General features: G+C 36.0%; 1 protein-coding gene across 1 annotated transcript in view; it reads right to left on the reverse strand.

The window, feature by feature from the left end:
• Positions 1–1,267: 1,267 nt before the first annotated feature.
• Positions 1,268–22,614, reverse strand: part of ZNF280C (zinc finger protein 280C) — a 52,359-nt gene continuing 31,012 nt past the window's right edge. The window contains exons 13-19 of the mRNA XM_045538014.1: positions 22,163–22,309; positions 16,660–16,791; positions 12,425–12,735; positions 11,520–11,660; positions 4,984–5,046; positions 1,446–1,564; positions 1,268–1,320 (exon numbers count right to left, since the gene is read on the reverse strand). Of these exons, the coding sequence (XP_045393970.1) occupies positions 1,268–1,320; positions 1,446–1,564; positions 4,984–5,046; positions 11,520–11,660; positions 12,425–12,735; positions 16,660–16,791; positions 22,163–22,309 (966 nt within the window). The remainder of the gene's footprint in view (positions 1,321–1,445; positions 1,565–4,983; positions 5,047–11,519; positions 11,661–12,424; positions 12,736–16,659; positions 16,792–22,162; positions 22,310–22,614) is intronic.

The following is a 22,614-nucleotide window of genomic DNA, read 5'->3' on the forward strand; positions in this document are numbered from 1 at the left end:
GAAGAACAACATAAAACTGAGCTACCAAAATAAAATTTTAAAAATTAAAAAAATCTGATTATTAATATCAAAAATTCCTAGAACACTGGATAAAACTTTACATAACAATATGAATAACTTTAACTTTGTAACTGTAATTTTAGAACTTTTACTTTTCCAAGAACATGAAAGTAACTTTGGTTCTCTACACAACCAGAATTTTTATATTCCTTGGACTGCATGCATGCTAGAGGAATATTAAAGAGCAGCAGCCAAAATGATTAAACTTCAACTTGGGTGTTGAAGTATTGATTTGATGGGCTTTTCTTGGTTAGAATTGATCCATAAACTCAAGATGAAAAGCCAAAGCCCCCAGAGGGAAGTTGTGCTCAATTTGGTGGGCCTTGAGGTCATCTCTGGCCAAATAAGCATCAGCCTTATGGGAGGCCAGTCAGGTAGGAAGGGACTCTCCCCAAGATCTGATTTCTTAAGGTCACAAACTAGAGGAGGTCTCACAGTCAAATAATTCACATTCCTTGGAAAGAGAGAACAGGCATCAGTTGTGTCCATCGAAGGGGGACACTGTCCAGGAGTACCTTGGACATTTTTTGAAATTTCTGTGTTGTTTCTGCATCTGAAAAATACGAAAAATAGAACAATGACAGACAAGAAACGAGGAAAAAAAGGCTATTGACCCTAAAAAATGTATAAGACGTCAGAAATTAAGAAAGCAGACCAAACAGACAAAAAAGATGAACATCCATATTGTTTGGAATGTAATATTCTGAAGGCAAGTACAGCAGAGAACACATATTTTAAGCAAAACGAGAAAAGACCACAGCAACAAAAGTTATTTTTCGAGAGCCGACTGTTAAGATATGTTAACCTGACACAAAGATAAGGTGGAATAAGAATCTAGTGCCATCTGAAAGCTGAAAAGAGCTGAACAATGAGAGCTAGTGTCATGAACTTGTTTAACCGCCTTTGTGTGAGAAAACACTTCAAAACTTTGAACTTAGGAAACTGCCTTTCTATAAAACACTTCAAAACTTTGAACTTAGGAAACTGCCTTTGTATAAAACACTTCAGAACTTTGAACTTAGGAAATTCCAACTTGTCTTGCACCAGGTTGCACGAGCTCCATAGAGCAGGAATCTATTTTCAACAAGTGGCTTTAAAAAAAACAAAGACAAAACTTTAATATTTTTCATTTCTATCAACAACACATTTTAAAAATGCAACAGTGCTAAAATCCATCAAAGTAAAATGCACTGAATGAAAATTCAACTTACTCAGAAGTAGATTCAGAAGTAGATTCAGAAGTTGAGGTACTTTCGACAACTGAAATCAGAAGAGTTTTACGTTTAAAATAGCATATATGAAGAGTGAGATGCCCTTATTGTGGCTGATCAAAAATACTGCAATAAATATCAGAAATTCAAAGTAACACAATTAGGTATACATACCATTCTCTACTATAACTTGGCAAGTATGAGTTTTACGTTGACTTAAGTGTTTAGCCATACGATCTAAGCCAGAAGAATCAGTTAGGAAATCACATTTAAGGCACACTAGAGTAATGCCCCTGTGGAAAAAAGAAGACAATAAGAAAGAGAAGGTTCTTATCTTTTGTGGAAATCTATACATGGGTTCAATAATTATTTTTCCACGTAATAACTTGATTTTCATTTTATGTACCACGACCCTCATTTCCCAATTTTGTTATATAAACCTGATATATCTAAAATGGTTCTCTAGAAAATGGTACTATAGCCATGTCTAAATTATGCCAGCAAGTAATGCTGTATAAATTGTTCCCTCTCAACTTGTTATTAAAAGCTAGGTGTCAAGAGATCCAAAGTCCAGTCTTGGCTCCCTTAACAATTTTTGTAACATGTGCAAGCCACAATTTTTCCATGACTTTGTCTACCTGCAAAGCAAGGATGTAACATTCATTCAGTCAAATATGTAAGTATACATTTGCTGAGGACCTTCTTCACACACATTATAATACTGGGTATTGTGGATACAATAGTGAATAAAAAGGGTACAGTTTGTAGAGCTTATAATCTAGTGTCTTATTTAAGTGAGAATAAAATTATAAAAGAAATGTGAAGGTTTTAAAAATAAATCATATAATATAATTATTATCAGTTTATTAACAATGCATATATATTCTTTTAACATTGATCATATACTTTAAACTTAAATATTTCACCTGTATAGGAATAAAAACCAGTAGCATACCTTAGACTTACTTCTCCCCTGAGGCTCTAGTCTTAACAGTCTGTTGTATATTTATACCTGTCACTCTTACACATCAAAAATTATCTTTATAAAACTGAAATCATGTACTTTCTCCTCAAAAATCACCTCTCCTGACTGGTCCCTCTTATAATGCCATTTCCCTAATACTGAGGCTCAAAATTACAGTTATCTCTGATTTTCTTCTTCCTTAAAATAGTAAATGTTTTGAACATTTTATAATATTAACAAGTTATTGAGCACTTACTCTGTTCCAGTGTGAGGGTTTTAGACATATCATCTGATCTAAACCTTATAACAACCCAAAGAGGTAGGTGCTATCATTATCACTTTTTTACAGAGGACAGGGTCAGGATTAGTAACCTACCAAGGCCAGGACCAGGTTTGAAACTGAGCCCTTTGATTCCAGAAGCCCATGTTCTTAAATATGATACCACATTGCTAACTTAACCCAGGTCAGTACTAAATCAGTCTTAACCACAATAGCATAACCGGTCTATGCACCTCCTGCAGCTACAACTTACCTTGTATATCCCTCTAAATCGATCTTCCTTTAGTACATTTGATTCTATTCAAAATACCAATGGTTTCCCCAATGTCCTCCAAATTAAAATTAAGTCCAAACTCCTTAGCTTTGTTTTCAAGGATTTCACAATCTGGATCTAAGCTCAAAATTATTCCCCCAAGACTTTGATCTTTTTTTTTTTTTTTGAGACAGGGTCTCGCTTTGTCACCTGGGCTAGACTACAGTGGCATCATCATAGCTCACTGCAACCTCAAACTCCTGGCTAAAGTGATCCTCCTGCCTCAGCTTCCTGAGTAGCTGGGACTACAGGTGCATGCCACCATACCCAACTAATTTTTCTAGTTTTTGTGGAGATGGGTCTTGCTCTTGCTCAGGCTGGTCTTAAACTCCTGGCCTTAAGTGATCCTTCCACCTTGGCCTCCCAAATTGCTAGGATTACAGGTGTCAGCCACCGCACCCAGCCCAGATTTTGATCTTAATATCATATGAACTTCGTGTTCTATCCAAACCATACTACTAGTTATACATTGTGACTCAGAAAAATGTGTATGGTTTGTTTTTTCCTTTCTGCATTTTTATTCATGCTATTTCTTCCAACTAGAATAGCCCTGTGCCTCTTCTTATAAGTAGAAAACTCTCTCCTCTTTGAAATCATTAACTCTCATTGCACTTATTACAAATCTCCTTATATTACTGTAGTTATTTATGTTCACACCTCATAACCAATGTCCAATAGACATTCCTTGAAGGTTGGTACCAAAACTTTCTTCTTCATTACTGTTATCTGTATAAGACCTGCTACATCATGCTATATGTGATCGGCACACAATAAATAGCTAAAGAATAAACATTTCAACAAAATAGTAACCATAAAAAGTACATTATAAAATTATAAATATTCTAAGTCCCATAGACAGAAATGGACAGATTTTCTATTTAGATTTGAGACCCACTCAAGTTGAAAAAAAGCATCTCAGATCTTTAAAATTATATAGTTAATTTAAAAACCAAGCACACAATTAAGTTTGATAACAATATGGTAAAAATCAAATTAAAGTCTCATCTTTAGAATTAATAAATACCTTTTCATTCTTATAAAAAAATTCAGTAAATCTAATGCCTAATATAGCTTATTATTTAATTCCTTAAATTTAGCAATCTTCTAAACACAGGACTAATATATATTTAAAACAAAATCAAACTTTCCTCTGCCCATGAGCTGTTGGTCCAACATCAACCACACATGTCATTTTCAACATATACATTAATTTACTCAACAAATTTTTACCAAGTGCCTACTATGTGCTAGGTACTACTCAATGCCTGGCAAATGTCTGTCAACATGAATAAAATATGCGGTCAAAGGAATAAGAATGTGGAAAAAAAGGTGTTTAGTGGATTCTGAGCTTAGTGTGTGGTGTGACCAAAGTTAATTATCAATGCATTTAGAAATATTAATCAACCAGTCTTTCTGTACAGCAAAAAAGTTGTACACTTTTATTTCAAGAAAACCCCTAAGAATTATAAAGACTATATACTGATTTCAAGTATTACACTGTTTTAATAAACTTACTTCTATTCAAATGTTGTTGCAGAGCTTTATTTTTGTTCTTTTACAATGCAAATGCCTGAAGGTTTCATCTTAATACCTGGCACTGCTAAAAGACAGTTTAGCCAAAGATAATAGGCTATTTCCCCCTTTTGGTCTAAGGATATAATAAACAGAAATCTATCATGTTAAGTAGTAATCATTTAGACTTCCAAAACAGGCACTCCAACATCAGGTTTTAAAAAGTTATTACAGGCCGGGCACGGTGGCTCACACCTGTAATCCTAGCACTCTGGGAGGCCAAGGCGGGAGGATCGCTCGAGGTCAGGAGTTTGAGACCAGCCTGAGCAAGAGCGAGACCCCATCTCTACTAAAAAAAAATAAATAAATAAAAAAATAAAGGAATTACCCAGACAACTAAAAATATATAGAAAAAATTAGCCGGGCATGGTGGCGCATGCCTGTAGTCCCAGCTACTCGGGAGGCTGAGGCAGGAGTTTGAGCTAGGCTAACGCCACGGCACTCTCTAGCCCGGGCAACAGTGTGAGACTCTGTCTTTAATAAATAAATAAATAAATAAATAAATAAATAAATAAATAAATAAATAAATAAAAAGTTACTATGATTTTTCAATAGAGAAAATGGAAAAAGACCAACTAGTTACCTGAGAGTTCCTGAATGCTTCTTAAAAATACAAAACCGTTTAGCTGGGTGGCTGGTATGAGAGCTGGAGAGACAAGAGACAAACAAGATTTTATTCATTTTGTTACACAGCAAGTCATATTAATTTTATGATCACATTTCAAACCTATGCTTTATTTCTTAGTTTTGAATAAAAGATCACGATCTAAATAATAAAATCCTGTTGGTCACTGCTATGATTTGACCCCAAAATTCATGGTAAAATTTAAACACTCCAAGGTGATGGTATTAGGAGGTGAGGTCTTTGGGAAATGATTAGGTCATGAGGGGGGTTAGTGCCCTTATAAAAGTGACCCTAGAGAGCTAGCTTGCCACTTTCACCATGTGAGGATGCAGTGAAAAGTGCTGTCTATGAAGAATGTGCCCTCACCCAGACACCGAATCTGCTGGTACCTTGATCGCAGACTTCCCAGCCTCCAGAACTGTGAGAAATAAATTGGTTATTTATAGCTACCCAATCTACGGTATTTTATTAGAGTAGCCTGAACAGACTAAGACAGTCATCTCTATTTAATTCAAGACTTTTGGGCGGAGAGGATGGGTATATACATACATAATGAGTGCGATGCGCACCGTCTGGGGGATGGACACACTTGAAGCTCTGACTCGGGCAGGGGGCAGGGGCAATAACGTAACCTAAACATTTGTACCCCCATAATATGCTGAAAAAAAAAAGACTTTTATCTTACATTCCATTTTACCTGTATATTTTCTAATGATATATTTCCCTGAGAATATTCTTAGATGATCAGTACCTCACCATTATTAAAAAGGTACTCAGAGTTAAAAATGCAAAGAGCATCAAATTAAATTTTTTCAACTATTAAGAGCAAAAACAATTTAAAATATATTTGCTAATAATATACTTTTCTATAATAGAAATTATGAATAATAATTACCTATTACTTCCTAATCTTAATATGTTTGGGGAGGAGGGATAATCTTAATGATCCTAAAAGTAAACACTACATGTGCTAAATTCCATTGCTTAACATCAGTAAAATGAAACATTTAACAAGTCCTTTGCAATTACTAAGAGAACTTTTAAAGAAAGCATATTGAAGAGGAAGCAGACCTCATTAGGCCTCACTGCAAACCTACTGAATTAATCTCTGTCAGTGGGGCCCAGAAATCAGTTTTAATGAATTTTCCAGCTGATTCTTACGCAAGCTAAAGTATAAGAAGCACTGGCCCTATCTTGCACTGACAAACTCAAACTAGCCAGCACACACCAGGTCAACGGTTACCCCCAGACACAAGGTAACCATCACCAGCATAATATATATGCATGGGAAATGAAAGATTCTGGCTAGATATAATTCCAAGAAAATATCCTCAGGATAGGTGCCACGGTGAATACAAAGAGCTCCTCTCTTAAAGAGCTAACAGAGATGCATATAAGGCAGAATGGCTGAATGTTACAGAACTCAAAAAGGGAATGATCCCTATGAGTAGCTGTGTTGATCAGATATTGCACAGAAGGTGAACTGAGAAGGAAGGAGAGCAGCATTTCAGGGAATAATCAAGAATTAAAAAAAGCTGTCTTCAAAACAGTGTTGGAAGCAAAAAAAAAAAAAAAGAATAAAAAAGCCACTTTACTTATTTTTTGATCCCTAGAGCTAATAAGAGAAAGATTTTTATGTTATTTCTCTTCCTTTTTTTAAAGTTTTTTTTATTTCAGCATATTATGGGGGTACAAAAGTTTAGGTTATGTATATTGCCCATGCCCCCTCACCCCCCCGAGTCAGAGCCTCAAGCGTGTCCATTTCCCAGACAGTGTGCATCGCACTCATTATGTATGTATACAACCATCGCCTCTCCCCCACATCTGCCCAACATCCAATTAATGTTATTCCCAAATGTGCATTTAGGTGATGATCAGGGAAACTTGCTGGTGAGTACATGTGGTGCTTATTTTTCCATTCTTGGGATACTTCACTTAGTGGAATGAGTTCTAGCTCTATCCAGGAGAACATAAGAGATTCTATATCACCGTTATTTCTTATAGCTGAGTAATACTCCATGGTATACATATACCACATTTTACTAATCCACTCCTGTACTGATGGGCATTTGGGTTGTTTCCACATCTTTGTGATTGTGAATTGTGCTGCTATAAACATTCAGGTGCAGATGTCTTTTTTATAGAATGTCTTTTGTTCTTTTGGGTAGATGCTCAATAATGGGATTGCTGGATCAAATGGTAGGTCTACTTGTTTCTGTTTACTTTAGATACTGAATATGGAGAAACTACATTGGGGAAGATTAATCAATTTTGGGGGCCTATCTTCTGGCCACAGAGTTGTTGTAGGCTGAGAATAAAGGTACTCAACCTCTGAGAAAATGAAGCATCTGTGTATACAAAGCTCAAGCCTATAATAAAAGTGCACACGGGTAGAAGTGAGGGTGTACCATTCAGGGGGAGGTACCTGAGGCAACGAGGGAAGCAAGGTGCCATTGAAGTAGGGGAAAGGCACAGAGTAAGAGAACAAAATTGCTCCTAGCGGTGTACTGAGGGACAGGCTGGCTGGGGTCTGGTTTAGAGCAACTTAAGAGAGGGTGCAGAACCACTGTAGCAGTGGGGAGGCAGAGTGCTAAGTTGCAGAAGGTGGACTCTCAGGAAGCCATGTGGTGGCAGATCAAGACAGCTCCATAACTTGAGACAGTGAATTATTTCTAGCTGGTGCTCCATGTTTGTGCAAATGATGCCCTGAAACAGACTGAGCTTAAAGGTATCGAGGTAAAAGTGGTTTGAATCCCAGACAGACAATAATCTTTGACTTATTTTTGTTCTTTATAGATGCCAGTGAGTCAAAAGTGAAAATATTAAATAGAAATAAAGAGCTGGATCTCAGGAAAATTCAGCCTTGAAATCAGAAGATTTATAGTTGAAAGGTAAAAAAAATAAAACTCTGAGTGTTTAAGGTACCAAGAAAGGGATTATAAAGGGGCAAGAAGAGCTGAAGGAAGAAAAGACAATTAAATAGAGGAGTAGCTAAAAAGGAAGAAGAAAAACATAACTTGAAAAGAGTTTCATAAGTGAGTGATCAAAAATGTCAAATACTCTGAGGAAGTCGCAGAGGAGTAAGAATGAAAAATAGCGGGTATATTTAGTGATTAGGACATGACTAATAACCTTTAAAGGAGCAGCTTTAGCTGTAGGTCAGGGTGACACTCAAATTACAAAGGATAAAAAATGACAAGCTAGTAAAGAATATTCTTTACAAATATTGATGGCAAAAAGAAGACAAGAAAATATGCAAAGTAAAGGCAGATCTCTCTTACCCTAAAAAAAAAAAAAATCCTGAAAATATTTGCAGGCAGAAGCAATGTGGTAGGGAGAAAAATATGAATTAAAGGTCCAAAAAAATGGAATAAGGTGGAGGAAATGCAGGAGATGAGGAGCAAGGGTTAACTTTAAAAAAGTGTTAGCCGGGCATGGTGGTGCATGCCTGTAGTCCAGCTACTTGGGAGGCTGAGGCAGTAGGATCGCTTGGGCCCAGGAGTTTGAGGTTGCTGTGAGCTAGGCAGACGCCACGGCACTCACTCTAGCCCGGGCAACAAAGTGAGACTCTGTCTCAAAAAAATAAAATAAAATAAAATAAAATAAAAAAGTGGAACATATCTGTTTCTTTTTTCTTTTTTAAATCTTTTTCTTTTTTTTTTAAATGGCTGTCATTGTGCATGTCTGTTTTCTGAGATTAATGTCTAGATGAAGGGAAAAAAATCTTGAGATAGAAAAATGTTAATCTTGAGAAAAACAAAAAGGATGTCCTTTGAGTAATCAGTAGGCAAGGTTAGCAACTGAAAGACTAGAATAAAATCTTGAGGGTACTGAAAATGGTTTAAACAGATGTAGTAGATAAAAACAAAGAGGTACTTTTAAAAAGACAGGACCAAATTAAAGTTAAAGATCATGAATTCAAAGCTGATTGAATCAAGCAATTCATAGTCTAGAACCGAGCACAGAACAAAAAGGATAAAAGAGTCAAGGATAGCAAGGTTAAGCATAACTGAAGACATAAAGGATTCTAGGACAAAAACAAAGCAGCATTCAAAACAGATGACCTGGAGGGTGAGGTTGACTACAAAATTGGATTGGTGCTGCTGGGTTAGAAAAAGGGGTCAAGAGCCTGAAAGTTAGGGGGTAATGAGAATTCAAAATAAATATTGTCTATGATGAGGTAAGATGGGATGGTGGTAAGAAAAGGGATACAAGTTAGAGGTGGAAGAAGTCAAGGTAGTACTATGAGGTCAGGCTTGTCATCAAGGGGGAAAAACCCCTGTGAGCTAGGTGCTGAAGCTGTCAAAAAATGTGGGCAAATCCGTCAAAGCAGTAGCTATGATCAGAAAGTAATATAGAGGTCTTGCTATGATCTGTAAGAAAACCACTTTTATTGGTTATACCTTATTTCTAACTGAAAATAAATGGAACTATCTTGATTTGAATAATCAATTTATCATAGCTATATCTGAACACTTTTTAGCTATTTAAAATAAAACCCACCCTGAAGGAATAAAGGCCCAGTAATGAGGTCCAAACAAAAGTACTGTGGGCTCTGAAGTCTTTTCCTAGTATAGAGTACATAGCAGGTGCTCAAATAATTTAAATCAAATCGATATATGAAAAGGAATTCCAATAGTAGGATTATGACTGGAATATCGCCATAGTCTCTCATTTTATATTTCATCGAATGAATGCAAAGATGGATGGCTAGAAAGACAAATGCACAGATGGATGGGGGAGGGGGAAGAGAGGGAGAGAAAGGGAGAAAGAGAGAATAAGGTTCTGAGCACCATTAAAAAACCTAGAGCCTCTCAAAGTGACTGCTTTGAAGAGGATAACACTCAGGTTACATATATAGCTGTCCATCAGTATCCATGGGGGAGTGATTCCAGGATCTCCCATAGATAACAAAATCTGCAAATACTCAAGTCCCTGATATAAAATGGTGTAGCATTTGCATATAACCTATGCATACCCTCCTGTATACTTTAAATCATCTCTAGATTACTTACAATACCTAATACAATGTAAATGCCATGTACTTAGTTGTAGACTGTATTGTTTAGGGAATAATGACAAGAAAAAAAGGCTGCACATGTTCAGTACAGATGCAGTTTTTTTCCCCCAAAACACTCTTTATTCAAAAGGAAATTTCAGATGAACATTTTCCCCAGTAAATGAAGGTCACTGATGAGCAGGATGATATATACAAATCATCTGAAGAATATACAGCTGTTACAAACCTATTAATTGGAAAATATGATGAAAGGTTCACTGACTTTGACAATCATGACACTGTAATGATTAGCATTACAAATTAGCATTTCAGCTTCACCTAGTTGATATCACCAAGGCACCTAAAGAACTACAGATGGAATTGATTGAGCTCTCAGTAGATTACATTTTAAAGTCATTGTTTGATGCTAAGAAAGATCCAATTGAAATACAGAAAAATGCAGTAGAATACTCATACCTTGAGCAACATGCTCGAGAAATGCTTTCTTGCTTTTCAAGCACTTAACTGCTGTGAATCTACATTCTCCTACCTAACCCAAATCAAGATGCCCTTTAGTTCACAAATGACTGATACATGTACCTAGAGGATCAACTGAAACTGCAGACCTCCATGCTGCAACCAAATATTCAAATGCTTTCCAACAAAAAGCAGACACAACAGAGTCATTAAAAGGTTAACTTTAAAATTAACAAATAGTTTTGATTTTTTTGAAATTATTAAGTACACAGTTGTTAGATTTTTACAAAATAATGTACATTTTTAGATATATCTAATTGAAGTTTCTTGAATGCAGCCTTATTTGATTATAGCTGAATTTATGTGGCCTTCCAATATGAAAAGGTTCCCCACCTCTGACTTAGAGGATACCAAGAGGCTCCAAGACTGCTTCCTCAACCACCATCCTAAAGTCACACACAGAGTTTAAGCAGACACCATCTTGGAGAGGAGGAGCTAATCCCTCCACATGGATGCTGAATCCCATATATTTTAGCCTTCTTGGGAACTTATGCTATTGAGTATCTTTCTCTCTCTCTCTCTCCCCCTCCCTCCCTCCCTCCCTCTCTCTCTCTTTCTTGTATCTTTTTATTTCAGACGCAATTTTATAAAAAATAATTTCAGTCCACAGTTGGTTGAATCCACAGATGTGCAAACCCATGGATACAGAGAGCCAACTATATTTGGTAAACATACTGAAAACATTTAAAACAACCACTTTTCGAAAGATATCCATAAAATTCCCATAGAAAAACAAACTTCTGTAATAAATCCATTCTAATTTCATTAGTCTAACTGCTCTTACAGTTTTTGTCCCAGTGATTTTGAGAGTTACTATGCCGGAAAATAATACAAGGAACATAGCAGAAGTTCTCTATTGCTAGACCTTTTTAGCTCTTTTCTAATAGGACAACTTTGTTTCCAAAAAACAAACTTCCCAAATGGCAATTTTGATTGGCAGTTTACATGTTTAACTTACCTCATCATATGATTTATAAAGGCTTTGTTACAATTAGTGTTGTACTTGCAAAAATTACAGTGGGTAGATGTGGAAAAGTGGCTTGCAAAATCTTTTATTTTGGAATGACACTCAATGCACTTGTGAATTCCCCGATGACACCTTATGGAGACAGAAAAAAAATGATAAATATATATTGTAAAACCAAAGTAATATCAGAAAGCCTTATTAACATTTTATTAATTGAAACCAAGATGTTTAAATTAATATCTTTAAATACAGACTTATAATTTGAAAATTTGCTTTGAAACAACAGGTTAGAATAAGTGTAAAAATTTAACACCAGGCTGGGTGTGGTAGCTCACACCTGTAATCCTAGCACTTGGGAGGCTGAGGAGGAAGGATCACTTTAGGCCAGGAGTTCAAGAGTAGTCTGAGCAAGAGCAAGACCCTGTCTCTAGAAAAAATAGAAAACTTAGCCAGGTGTGGTGGTGTATGCCTATAGTCCCAGCTACTTGGAAGGCTGAGGCAGGAGGATTGCTCGAACACAGGAGTCTGAGGTTGCAGTGAGTTAGGATGACGCCACTGCACTCTAGCCTGGGAAATAGAGCAAGACCCTATCTCCAAAAAAAAAAAAAAAAAAATCACACCAGTTAATGTTTCTTTCCTGGGAATAAAAAGGATCAAATTAATCGAGTCAAATATCATAAAAGCATAAAATATAAGATTAGTGGAAAAGATGAAAATTATAAAATAAACACAGTAATTCAAGTTCTGCTTAGGAGTTATAAAGAGTACCTTTTTATCACTTGCTTATCTTTATTCCAGATAAGTGATTATTATGTAAATGTGATATGATAAATTATATATAAGTTTTAATATTTACAATTAAATTAGTATTGTGTATCAGGAATAAAAGAGATTACCTTAGGTTCTTCAAAGCTATGCTGACTTTACTTTTTCTGTTGCGTTGACTCTTTTGCTTGGAAGAGGGTTTTATTTTGCATTTGGAGATACGTCCACTTGGCTTACTTGTACTAGGTTTATTTGCAGTGGATGCAGTTGCATGAGACTTACTTGTCTTAGATTTACTTGCATTAGATTTTGGAGGAGTTTTAGGAGTTGTATTTTTAGACTTCAGAGGTAAGACCTGAAGAGAAGAAGTGCTTGGAGTACGACTGGAAGGTGTAGTTGATGGTTTTGATTGGTGAGGTCCAAGTGAAGCTCGAATAGTAACCTATAAAAACAAAGGCAATATATATTTTTAGAAAATTAATAATCACATTAGTGTTAGAAAATATCACTGTAAGTCCTCACATCTATAGTCAATTTTTTTTTTTTGAGACAGAGTCTCACTGTTGCCCTCGCTAGATCGTAGTGGTGTCATCATAGCTCACTGCAACCTCAAACTCCTGGGCTCAAATGATCTTCCTGTCTCAGTGTCCAGATTAGCTGGGACTATAGGCATGAGCCATCACACCTGGCTAATTTTTTCTATTTTTACTAGAGACAGGGTCTCGCTCTTGTTCAGGCTGGTCTTTAACTCCTGACCTCAAGTGATCCTCCGCAACCTGGCCTCCCACAGTGCTAGGATTATAGGTATTAGCCACTGTGCCGGCCAGTCAATTGGTTTTTGACAAGGGTACCAAAATAATTCCAATGGGGGAAGGAACCATTTAACAAAAAGTGCTGGAAAAACTGATACTAACATGCAAAAGAATGAATTTGGACCCCTACCTCAAAATGTATTAACGACCAATTTTTTTTTTTTCTTTTTGAGACAGAGTCCCTCTCTGTTGCCAGGGCTAGAGTGCTGTGGCATCAGCCTAGATCACAGCAACCTCAAACTCCTGGGCTCAAGCCATCCTCTTGCCTCAGCCTCCCAAGTAGCTGGGACTACAGGCACACGCCACCATGCCTGGCTAATTTTTTATATATATGTTTTTAGTTGTCCAGCTAATTTCTATTTTTTAGTAGAGATGGGGTCTCGCTCTTGCTCAGGCTGGTCTTGAACTCCTGAGCTCAAACGATCCACCCTCCTTGGCCTCCCAGAGTGCTAGGATTACAGGTGTGAGCCACCACACCTGGCCTAAAGACCAAATTTTAAGAGCTAAAACTATAAAACTCTTAGAAGAGAAATATAGTAGTAAATCCTTGTGGCCATGGGTTAGGCAATGGTTTCTTAAATATGATGCCAAAAGCACAAGCAACCAAAGAAAAAATAGATGAATATGCATTTCTTCTAAGAAGATATACAAATGGCCAATAAGCACATGAAAAGATGCTAAACATCATTAGTCATCAGGGAAATGCAAATTAAATCTCCATTGAGATATTCCTTCACACCAACTAGAATGGCTATAATAAAAAAAAATGGATAACAACAAGTATTGGCAAGGATGTAGAGAAATGAGAACACTCATACATTGCTGGTGGGAATGTACAATGGTGTAGTTACTTTGGAAAACAGTTTGGCAGTTTCTCAAAATATTAAAGATAACAGTTACCATATGATCCAGTAATTCCACTCTAACAGAAATGAAAATATATGTCCACATAAAAACTTGTACATGAATTTTTATAGCATTATTATTATTATTATTATTATTTTGGAGACAGAGTCTTGCTCTTTTGCCCTGGCTAGAGTGCCATGGCATCAGCCTAGCTCACAGCAACCTCAAACTCCTGGGCTTAAGCAATCCTTCTGCCTCAGCCTTCCGAGTAGCTGGGACTACAGGCATGCGCCACCATGCCCGGCTAATTTTTTATATATATTTTTAGTTGTCCAGATAATTTCTTTCTATTTTTAGTGGAGACGGGGTCTCGCTCTTGCTCAGGCTGGTCTCGAACTCCTGGGCTCAAACAATCCACCCGCCTCAGCCTCCCAGAGTGCTAGGATTACAGGCGTGAGCCACTGTGCCTGGCCAGCAGCATTATTTATAATAGTCAAAAAGGGAAAACAATCCAAAAGCCTACCAATTGACGAATGAATAAATGTGGAATATCCATACAGTGGTGTATTATTCAGCCACAAAAAGAAATGAAGTACTAAAACATGCTACAACATGGATGAACCTAGGAAACATTATGCTAAGTAAAAGAAACCAGTCCCTAAAGATCACATATTGCATGATTCCATTTATAAGAAATGTCCAGAATACGAAAATTCATAGAGACTAAAAGTAGGTTGAAGTTTGCACAGGGCTGGTGGAGAGGAAATAGGGAGTGAATGCTAATGGGTATGGGGTTTCTCTTGGGAGTGACAAAAATGTTCTGAAAGTGTTGTAATGTTTGTAACAACTCTCCAAATATGCTAAAGACCACTGAATTGTATAATTTAAATGGCTGAATTGTGTGGTATATGAATTATATCTCAATAGAGCTGTTACAAAAATATCACTGCAATAAGTCAAATATCATCATTTTAAAAGTAGCACAGATAAGTCTCCCATTTATTCTAAATGGTCATACCAATTAAATGAAATTTACCTTGATATTTATTTATTGTTATAGTTTTATATTGATGGTAGTTACATGGATATTAAAGAATTAGGAGTTAGTGCAAATTATATGAATATCAGAAGAGCACACGCCATGGCTGTTTTAATGCTTTGATAGAACTAAAAGGCTTTCAAAATTTAAATCTCAAAGCCTGAAGTAATAACTCTGGAAAGGCCTGTATGACCCTTTGGTAACTACAAAACAGATGTCCAGTAAATGTGACCTTCTCTTTCCAGGAGCTCACTGGACAGAATTTTTGCTTCTAAAGGTTATGGTGGAGGTTACATCAATTCCTCATATAGCATGGAGATTGTAATAATGCTTAGAATTTCCTTAACTGGAATATAAAATTTGTCATTTAGTATTTAGAAAAAAATGTTACTTTATATCCATTGGTTAATAATGGAAAACACAATCACCTACTAATATTCTCTTTAATCATTTGACTATACTGCCCCCATATGCTTGAGGAGCAACCTCTGTAAAGTCCTATGAAATACATGTGGTTTAGTGTCATACAAAAGCCCTATAGTGGGGAGTCATAAGACCTGAGGCTAAATCTCAGTACTACCTCTTCCTAGCCATGTGACCTTGAGAAAAAAATTTATCCTCTCTAAGCCTCTTCATCTGTAATTTGGAGATAATACCTGCCTTGCCTATCTCATTTGATCATTAGATAGATAACAGAGTGTATGAAAAAGCACACTAAAAGCTTAATTCTAAAGTGCCGTAAGATATTTTGTCATTTATAATAATATTCTCATTACTATTGCTATATTATTAATAAGAGGAGATACGAGAGAGGACTGCACTGCCTATGTTAGTATTCTGCACGTCTAATCCCAAAATGGAATAAATGGATTATAGTGAAGGACACTGGATGTTCAGAACATTGCTTTACATTATTTCAGTTAATTCAAATAGCAGAAATACTCACATTGAAAGGTATATACTCAAAGCCAAATATAAACGTTTGGGGTATTTCACTTTGGGTTATACATCCCTCCATTGGAGCAAATATTCACAAGCTAACTTCATATAAAGAAGTCAGAGAAAACACATGCATATAAGCAAACAGGGAAAGAAAGAGAAATCTGCAATCATATGTGTGCTTGCTCACTAAAAGCAGCAATGCTACCCAGAAACAGAATTTGCTTCTCTGACAGTAGATTCAGTGATACTAACTTCAACAAACCTATGACATTCAAGGCACTAAGACAGATACTGCGGACACAAGATAAATTAAACATGATTCCTGATCTCAAACACCTTATAGTCTAGCAGCTGAAACAAACATATACATTGACAACTGGAATAGCTCAAAAACAGCCCACAGAACATTGAAACAACCTGCTGACTTAGTCTACGGTTAATTTAGTTGTACTAGAAATACCATTACAACAAAGTACATGTCAATGTCAACTAAAAAATCAATTATTAAAAGTTATTCTTTCCAAGCATGAGAATGATAAAACCTATGAAGTTGGTTATAATTAATTAAAATAAAAAAATAGAAAAAAGAAGAATGATAAAACCCCAAATTAAGGTCTTAATAACAACCATAAGTGAACTTAAATATTATATTCAATTGATAAAACTAGGCAGAAATTTATTTCTATCATCACACAAAATATTAAAATACAACATATTTAAAACTCACTTTTGTTCCTGGAGGCAATCCTTCTAGTTCTTTAGGCTTTATAAATGTACGATGCTGTATCTTATGATCCATTTTCTCCTTGCAGGTCAAAAATTGTAGTCTGCATTTTGTACAACGATGAATTCCTTTTTTCTGTTTACAGAGAATATTAAAAATAATAATTTCTACAACACCACAAATTCTGGGAACTGAAACTGCTCTTAATTGTAATAACTAAATAATTTAAAAACCACTATTTTACCATCTTCTACCATAGATAATACTAAAATATTATTTCATTTTTTAAAAGCACTCCTTGTATTAGTATTTGAGTTTCAAAAGTATTTGTTACCAAATAAGCATCCACCATGAAAAATGTCAATTAGGTTCTAATTGGAAAAGTCCTACACTGATTATAGAAGCATAAATAAAAAGATTCCAATCTATTGTTTGAATTGACTGAGTCCTGTCTCAAACCTAGTCCAATTATTATTTTATCAGTGGGAAATAGAACCCAAGAGAAATTTAAGTCACTTGTCTATAGCTGGTTAGTCTTCTTTCTACTCTGTATTATCAATTTTGATCTTTACGTATATGTGCTCATTAATTTATATGTAAATTTAGAACATATAAATACAAAAGAATGTTTTCTTTAAAGATGTATCTCCACAAGCATCACTATTTCCATATAAAACACAATCATTTAGGAAAACCAAATGAGGTAACGCATATGAAAGAACCTAGAACAGTTACTGGTATACAGTAGGCATTTGATGAGTAAAAGTTCTTTACAAAGTTCAAAGCAATATATAAACATAATGTGTTTATATTACTAGCTCAGTTTCATCTTCAGACCTTTTCAGAGCATTGGATCATATCACAGATACAGTCAGCATAAACAGAATCATATCTGTATGTCCTCAAGAGAGTGGGGGAAAGAGAAGCAAAACTCAACCAAGACATATAGATAGCAAGTTAACAGGACAGATAAGAGTTCCCCAGAGTACAGTTCCCAGAAATCTTCTCTACCTATACCTATTACTTCATCCAGTTTCATGGCTTTAAAAAGCATCCATCCAACTGTCTACCTGACAGCTCTACTTGATATCTAATAGACATTTCAAATCAACATGGAAAAAATTGAAGTCTAGATTCCCTCCCATCCATCCTGAGTGGGGAAGGCCACAAAATCTGTTCCTTTCCTAGTTTTCCCAATATCTCAGTATATGGGAACTCCATATACTTGCAGCTGCTCAGGACAAAAAACAAAAAACCCCAAAAACCCAAAAAACAAAAAAACCCCACAAAACTTGGTCATTCTTAGCTGTTCTCTTTCTCTTACACCTCACATTCAATTCATTATTAAAACCTGTCAGCAATACTATAAAAAATTACACTCTTTCCACTTATTACCTTCAACCACTGCTACCACCCCTGTCTAAGACTGACATGAGGACTCTTACAATAGCCTCCTGTCTCTTCCTATTTCCACCTTTCCCCCCGCTACAGTCTATTCTTCCCATAACTGTCATAGTGATCTTAAAATGCTGCAGATCCTTCCCATGCTTAAACCCTCCAATGGCTTTCCATAACACTCCAGAATCCTGACTCTGGCTTACAAGATCCTACGCGATCTGGCTTGCATTCTATTGCTACAAACTCATCTCTACTAGTCTTCCTCCCACTTGTTTACCATGCTCCAGCCACAGTGGCCTCCTTGCTGTTCCTTGAATGACCTAAGTATATGCTCACCTCACTGCTTACTTACTGTTCCCTCTGCCTGGAATATCTCCCCCCAGACAGTTATGCGACTTACTCCCTTATTCCCTTTGGAGAGGCCCTCTTTGATCACCCCATAGAAAAACCAGAAACTATTCTTTCATCTGAGCCCTGGCACTCCCTATTTATCTGTATTTACTTTTCATGGTACTTACCCACCAGCTGGCATATATATATATATATATATATATATATATATATATATATATATATATATATATTCAGACATCAGACAGACACACATAGACACACACTTATCATTCTCCACCATATTGCAAATTCCAGAGGGCACAAACTTTGCTTCCCTTACTTCCCAATACCTAAAACAGTCCTTGACATGTTAGGCACTCAATAAATATTTGTTAAATAAATAGTGAGGCAGACAGCAAGAAACTGACAAACAGTACACATGAGCAGCAGGCACAATTTAACTACTACAAAATATGTGACATTCCATTCAGTGAGCATTTATTTGTCCAGAGCCATAATGGGAGACATTAATCTACTATTCCTTTAGTTGGACTCAAGTCATGCACATCTCTCTTATGCATGTATGCTTATAATATACTAAGGATGATGATGATACAGTATGTTTTTGTATAACATGATGTTCAACCAAAGAAACAGTGATTTATTCCAAGGGTAGAGAAAAATTTATCCATGTTGAACTTTTTGACAAGCATACTATATTGTTTGAATGATCTGAGGGATTTTCAAGGGTAATTATGACTATCTGTAATTTATGCTTTTAGACCTAATATTAATGTGGAGTATTAATCTGTGGTAAAAGCTTGGGCTGTAATTCCATTTTTGGCTCTGCCATTTATTAAGAAATACGTCATTGGGCAAGTTACTCTCTATAAAGCTTTGTTTCTTCATTTATAAAATGGAAACAATCATTACCTGCTTCATAGGGTGATTGTGAGGATTAAGTAAGAGAATGCATGTAAAAGCACCAGTAACTCAAATGGAAAGTGATTAGTATATGTTAACTGCTTGTTATTATTAAAGCGCTAATGAGGATATATTTAACACATCTGGACTCTTTCATCCTTCCTGAAAAGTTGCACAAATTGATTGGTAGCTCTAAAATCACTTAAGATATGATATATTACTTTTAGGAAAAAGTTGCAACCAAAGTCTTCAAAAAACCCAAAATGAACCAGAGTCAACAATTTTTATTATCTAAATTTGCACTAATAATGTCATTGTAATTACAAGCTTATAATCCTGCTTGGCTCTGGTTTTTGAGTCTTTTGTGAATAATTATGCAAATTGCAAATATCTTAAGGGAAGCCTGATGATCCTTCTTATCAATAGAATCCTTTCACTGATGACTCCCTACATCTGAGGTACTTCAAACTTAAAAAAACTGAGCACCTCAAATGAACTCAATGTTTATGTCCCCTCCAATTCATATGTTGAAATCCTAATCTTCAACGTGATAGTATTGGGAAGTGGAGCCTTTGGAAAATAATTAGATTATGGATGTAGAGCCCTCATAAATAGGCTTAGTGTCCTTATAAAAGGGACCCCAGAGAGCGCTCCTGCCCCTTCCATCATGTGAGGACACAGTGAGAAGAAGGCCATTATCAGACCCTGAATCTACTGGTGCCTTGATCTTGGACTTCACAGCCACCAGAACTGTGAGGAACAAATGTTTGTTGTTTAAGCCACCCATTCTATGGTAGTATGTTATAGCAGCCCAAATAGACTAAGACTGCACTTGCGGCATGCTGGTGGGCCCCAAGACTACTCCCAGATTTGATGATTCAGTAATCAATCCTTCAGCAACTAACTGCAGCAGTACGTGTAAAGTGTTTGACAGGGAAGCTCTCTTGAGTCTAAGAGCCCAGGTTTTTTATGGGAGTAAGTCACCAAATCTTCATACCCCCATAAGAAAAGCAGGTGGTCACTATAATCATATTTTTTCACAAATTATATAGACAAGCTTATACAATATGGCTCAAGGTTCCAGGCATGTAACATATTCTTATTAGTTAGTAACACAGGAAACATTTTAAGAGCTCAATTTCTAGGAGTTAGTCAAGTGCCAGTTATATAAGCAGGCCTTTCTGAAATTGTACAACATGTGAGCAACTCAGACCTGCTGGGATAACTCTTTCCAATATACATGGCAAGTTAACACATACAACTTAGGGTATGAAGAGTGACTATAGATCAGATGAACCACTTACGGACACAGCTCACATAGTGGGCCCACCCACATCTTTCTTGCTTTTCTAAGCATGTATCACTTCCTCCACATCTGTATCTATACCACTCTGGATCTTAGCAAAGCATAAGGGAAAGAGTTATGTTAAAATCCTCATAATTAAATAGTCAGAGCCATTGCTCTATATTTCATTCTTCTTTTCAAAATCAAAGACCAAAAAATGAAATACAGAGCACGAAGAACAGTGTTTCCTAAACTCTATTCCTCAAGAAATGTTAATAGATATTGTGCAAATAAAGAGTTCAATGGTTAAATAAGTTTGGGGAACATTACATACTATGTCCCTTGCTCAGAGATTTACAGTATCTATTAGCATTATTAAAGGTTCTGAAAAATCCTCTTTTAAAAAATAAACAAAAACAACCCTATTAAATTTGTAAACCCAGCCATTTACCAAATTGCCTTTACCAGGAACAATTTTAGAGGGGAACATTTATTAACATCTGACTGAACACCGTTGGGGAAACCCTAAAATAGAAAGACTTTGCCAAAGGTTCTTAAGGGTAAGGTGGCCTATCAGGATAAAAAAAATAAATACGCTGGTACCATCTCAGTCATAATAGGGGTGATCCTAAATGTACTTGGGAATTCTACTTTTAAGATTTTTTTCCAATTAACATGAATAAATTGGCCATGACAATGTAATCAACAATAAATGTAATGAGCTGATCAGTGAGGAGGCAGAACTTGATTACATGATCAGATTCAGTAAATCCACTGACTTCTGATTTTGGCAAAGGCACTGTTTATGTTTCAAACACTCAAGAATAGCCCATTTCATTAAAGTTTTCACCCCAAAGGACAGTCTAATTGTTTCAGGAAAAGAACCAGTAAGCAAAAATCAGAATTCAAGGGAAAGGTGCAAGCATTAATACTGGTATCCCAGAAATTATATAGAAGAAGTAGAAAAAGTCATGCAAGAAACAAGTTACAACCTAAATATCATTCGCTGGCATAGTTCACATATCTGGTATTAAGTGTTCTTGCTGTTTGCTTTGTTTCCGGCTGCTACAAAAGCCCATTCTGGGTCACTGATGACAACCACATGTCTCATAACAAAAAGTGTGCTAGGAAGTAGAAATAAAATTTGAAGACAAATAGGAAAACAGAAGGTTTTGAGTCCTCAATCTTATCTTCCTCAATTCAAACTTATTATTTTCTCTGCTCTTGATAAGCACCTTCAAAATCATTCCCACTCCCACCATTCTTAGACCCTGAAATATCTAACCTAAATGTTCCACTCATCTTCCTTTTTTCCCTCCACTCCGGGGTTCCTATTTCTAGCTATCTTTCAGAACTTTTACTACTTATGAGCCTCAATGTCACCAGCAAGCAGGCAAGGAAGAGAAGTGGAAGTTTCACAAGCAATTCAACATAAATTGTACATTGTTTGTGTCACTCAGAACAACTTTGCTTTCTTTCCAGAACAAATCTAACCAAGGTTCTAAGATATAGATCTGTATCTTTTCACTAGGACAACATGAATAAATGAGTACTGCTTAATCTCACCTGATGCTTCATATAATGATTCATGTAGGGGGTTGCCATTCTACTAACTTTGAGGCAAAATGGACATAGCAAGTTCTTAGTGTTTTCATGGGATGCTCTAAAATGAGCTTCTACATCAGAAAATGTTGATGATCTAAACTGGCAAACCTAGAAATATAAAGAAGGTTTAGTTTAAATTGAAATTTTATAACTTATATGCAATTACATCAAAGTAGCAGTAACAGGTCATTTGTTTAGAAGAACATTATATACTACTAGTTCAGCTCTACTACCTATACAACCAAGAATCCTATTACTGTAAGTAATAAAGATAATCTTTGAAACATAAATGTTATCTTTCAAAGTTTATAGGTATATTCCAAAATGTAGCTAGACTCCCTTCTTCTTTTCAGATCTACCACTCCATATCTTGATGTGAATCTTTAAGCTGACATCTCCTGTTCTATAAAGTT

This window comes from Lemur catta, chromosome X, assembly GCF_020740605.2.
Source record: "Lemur catta isolate mLemCat1 chromosome X, mLemCat1.pri, whole genome shotgun sequence".
NCBI classification, from domain to species: domain Eukaryota; kingdom Metazoa; phylum Chordata; class Mammalia; order Primates; family Lemuridae; genus Lemur; species Lemur catta.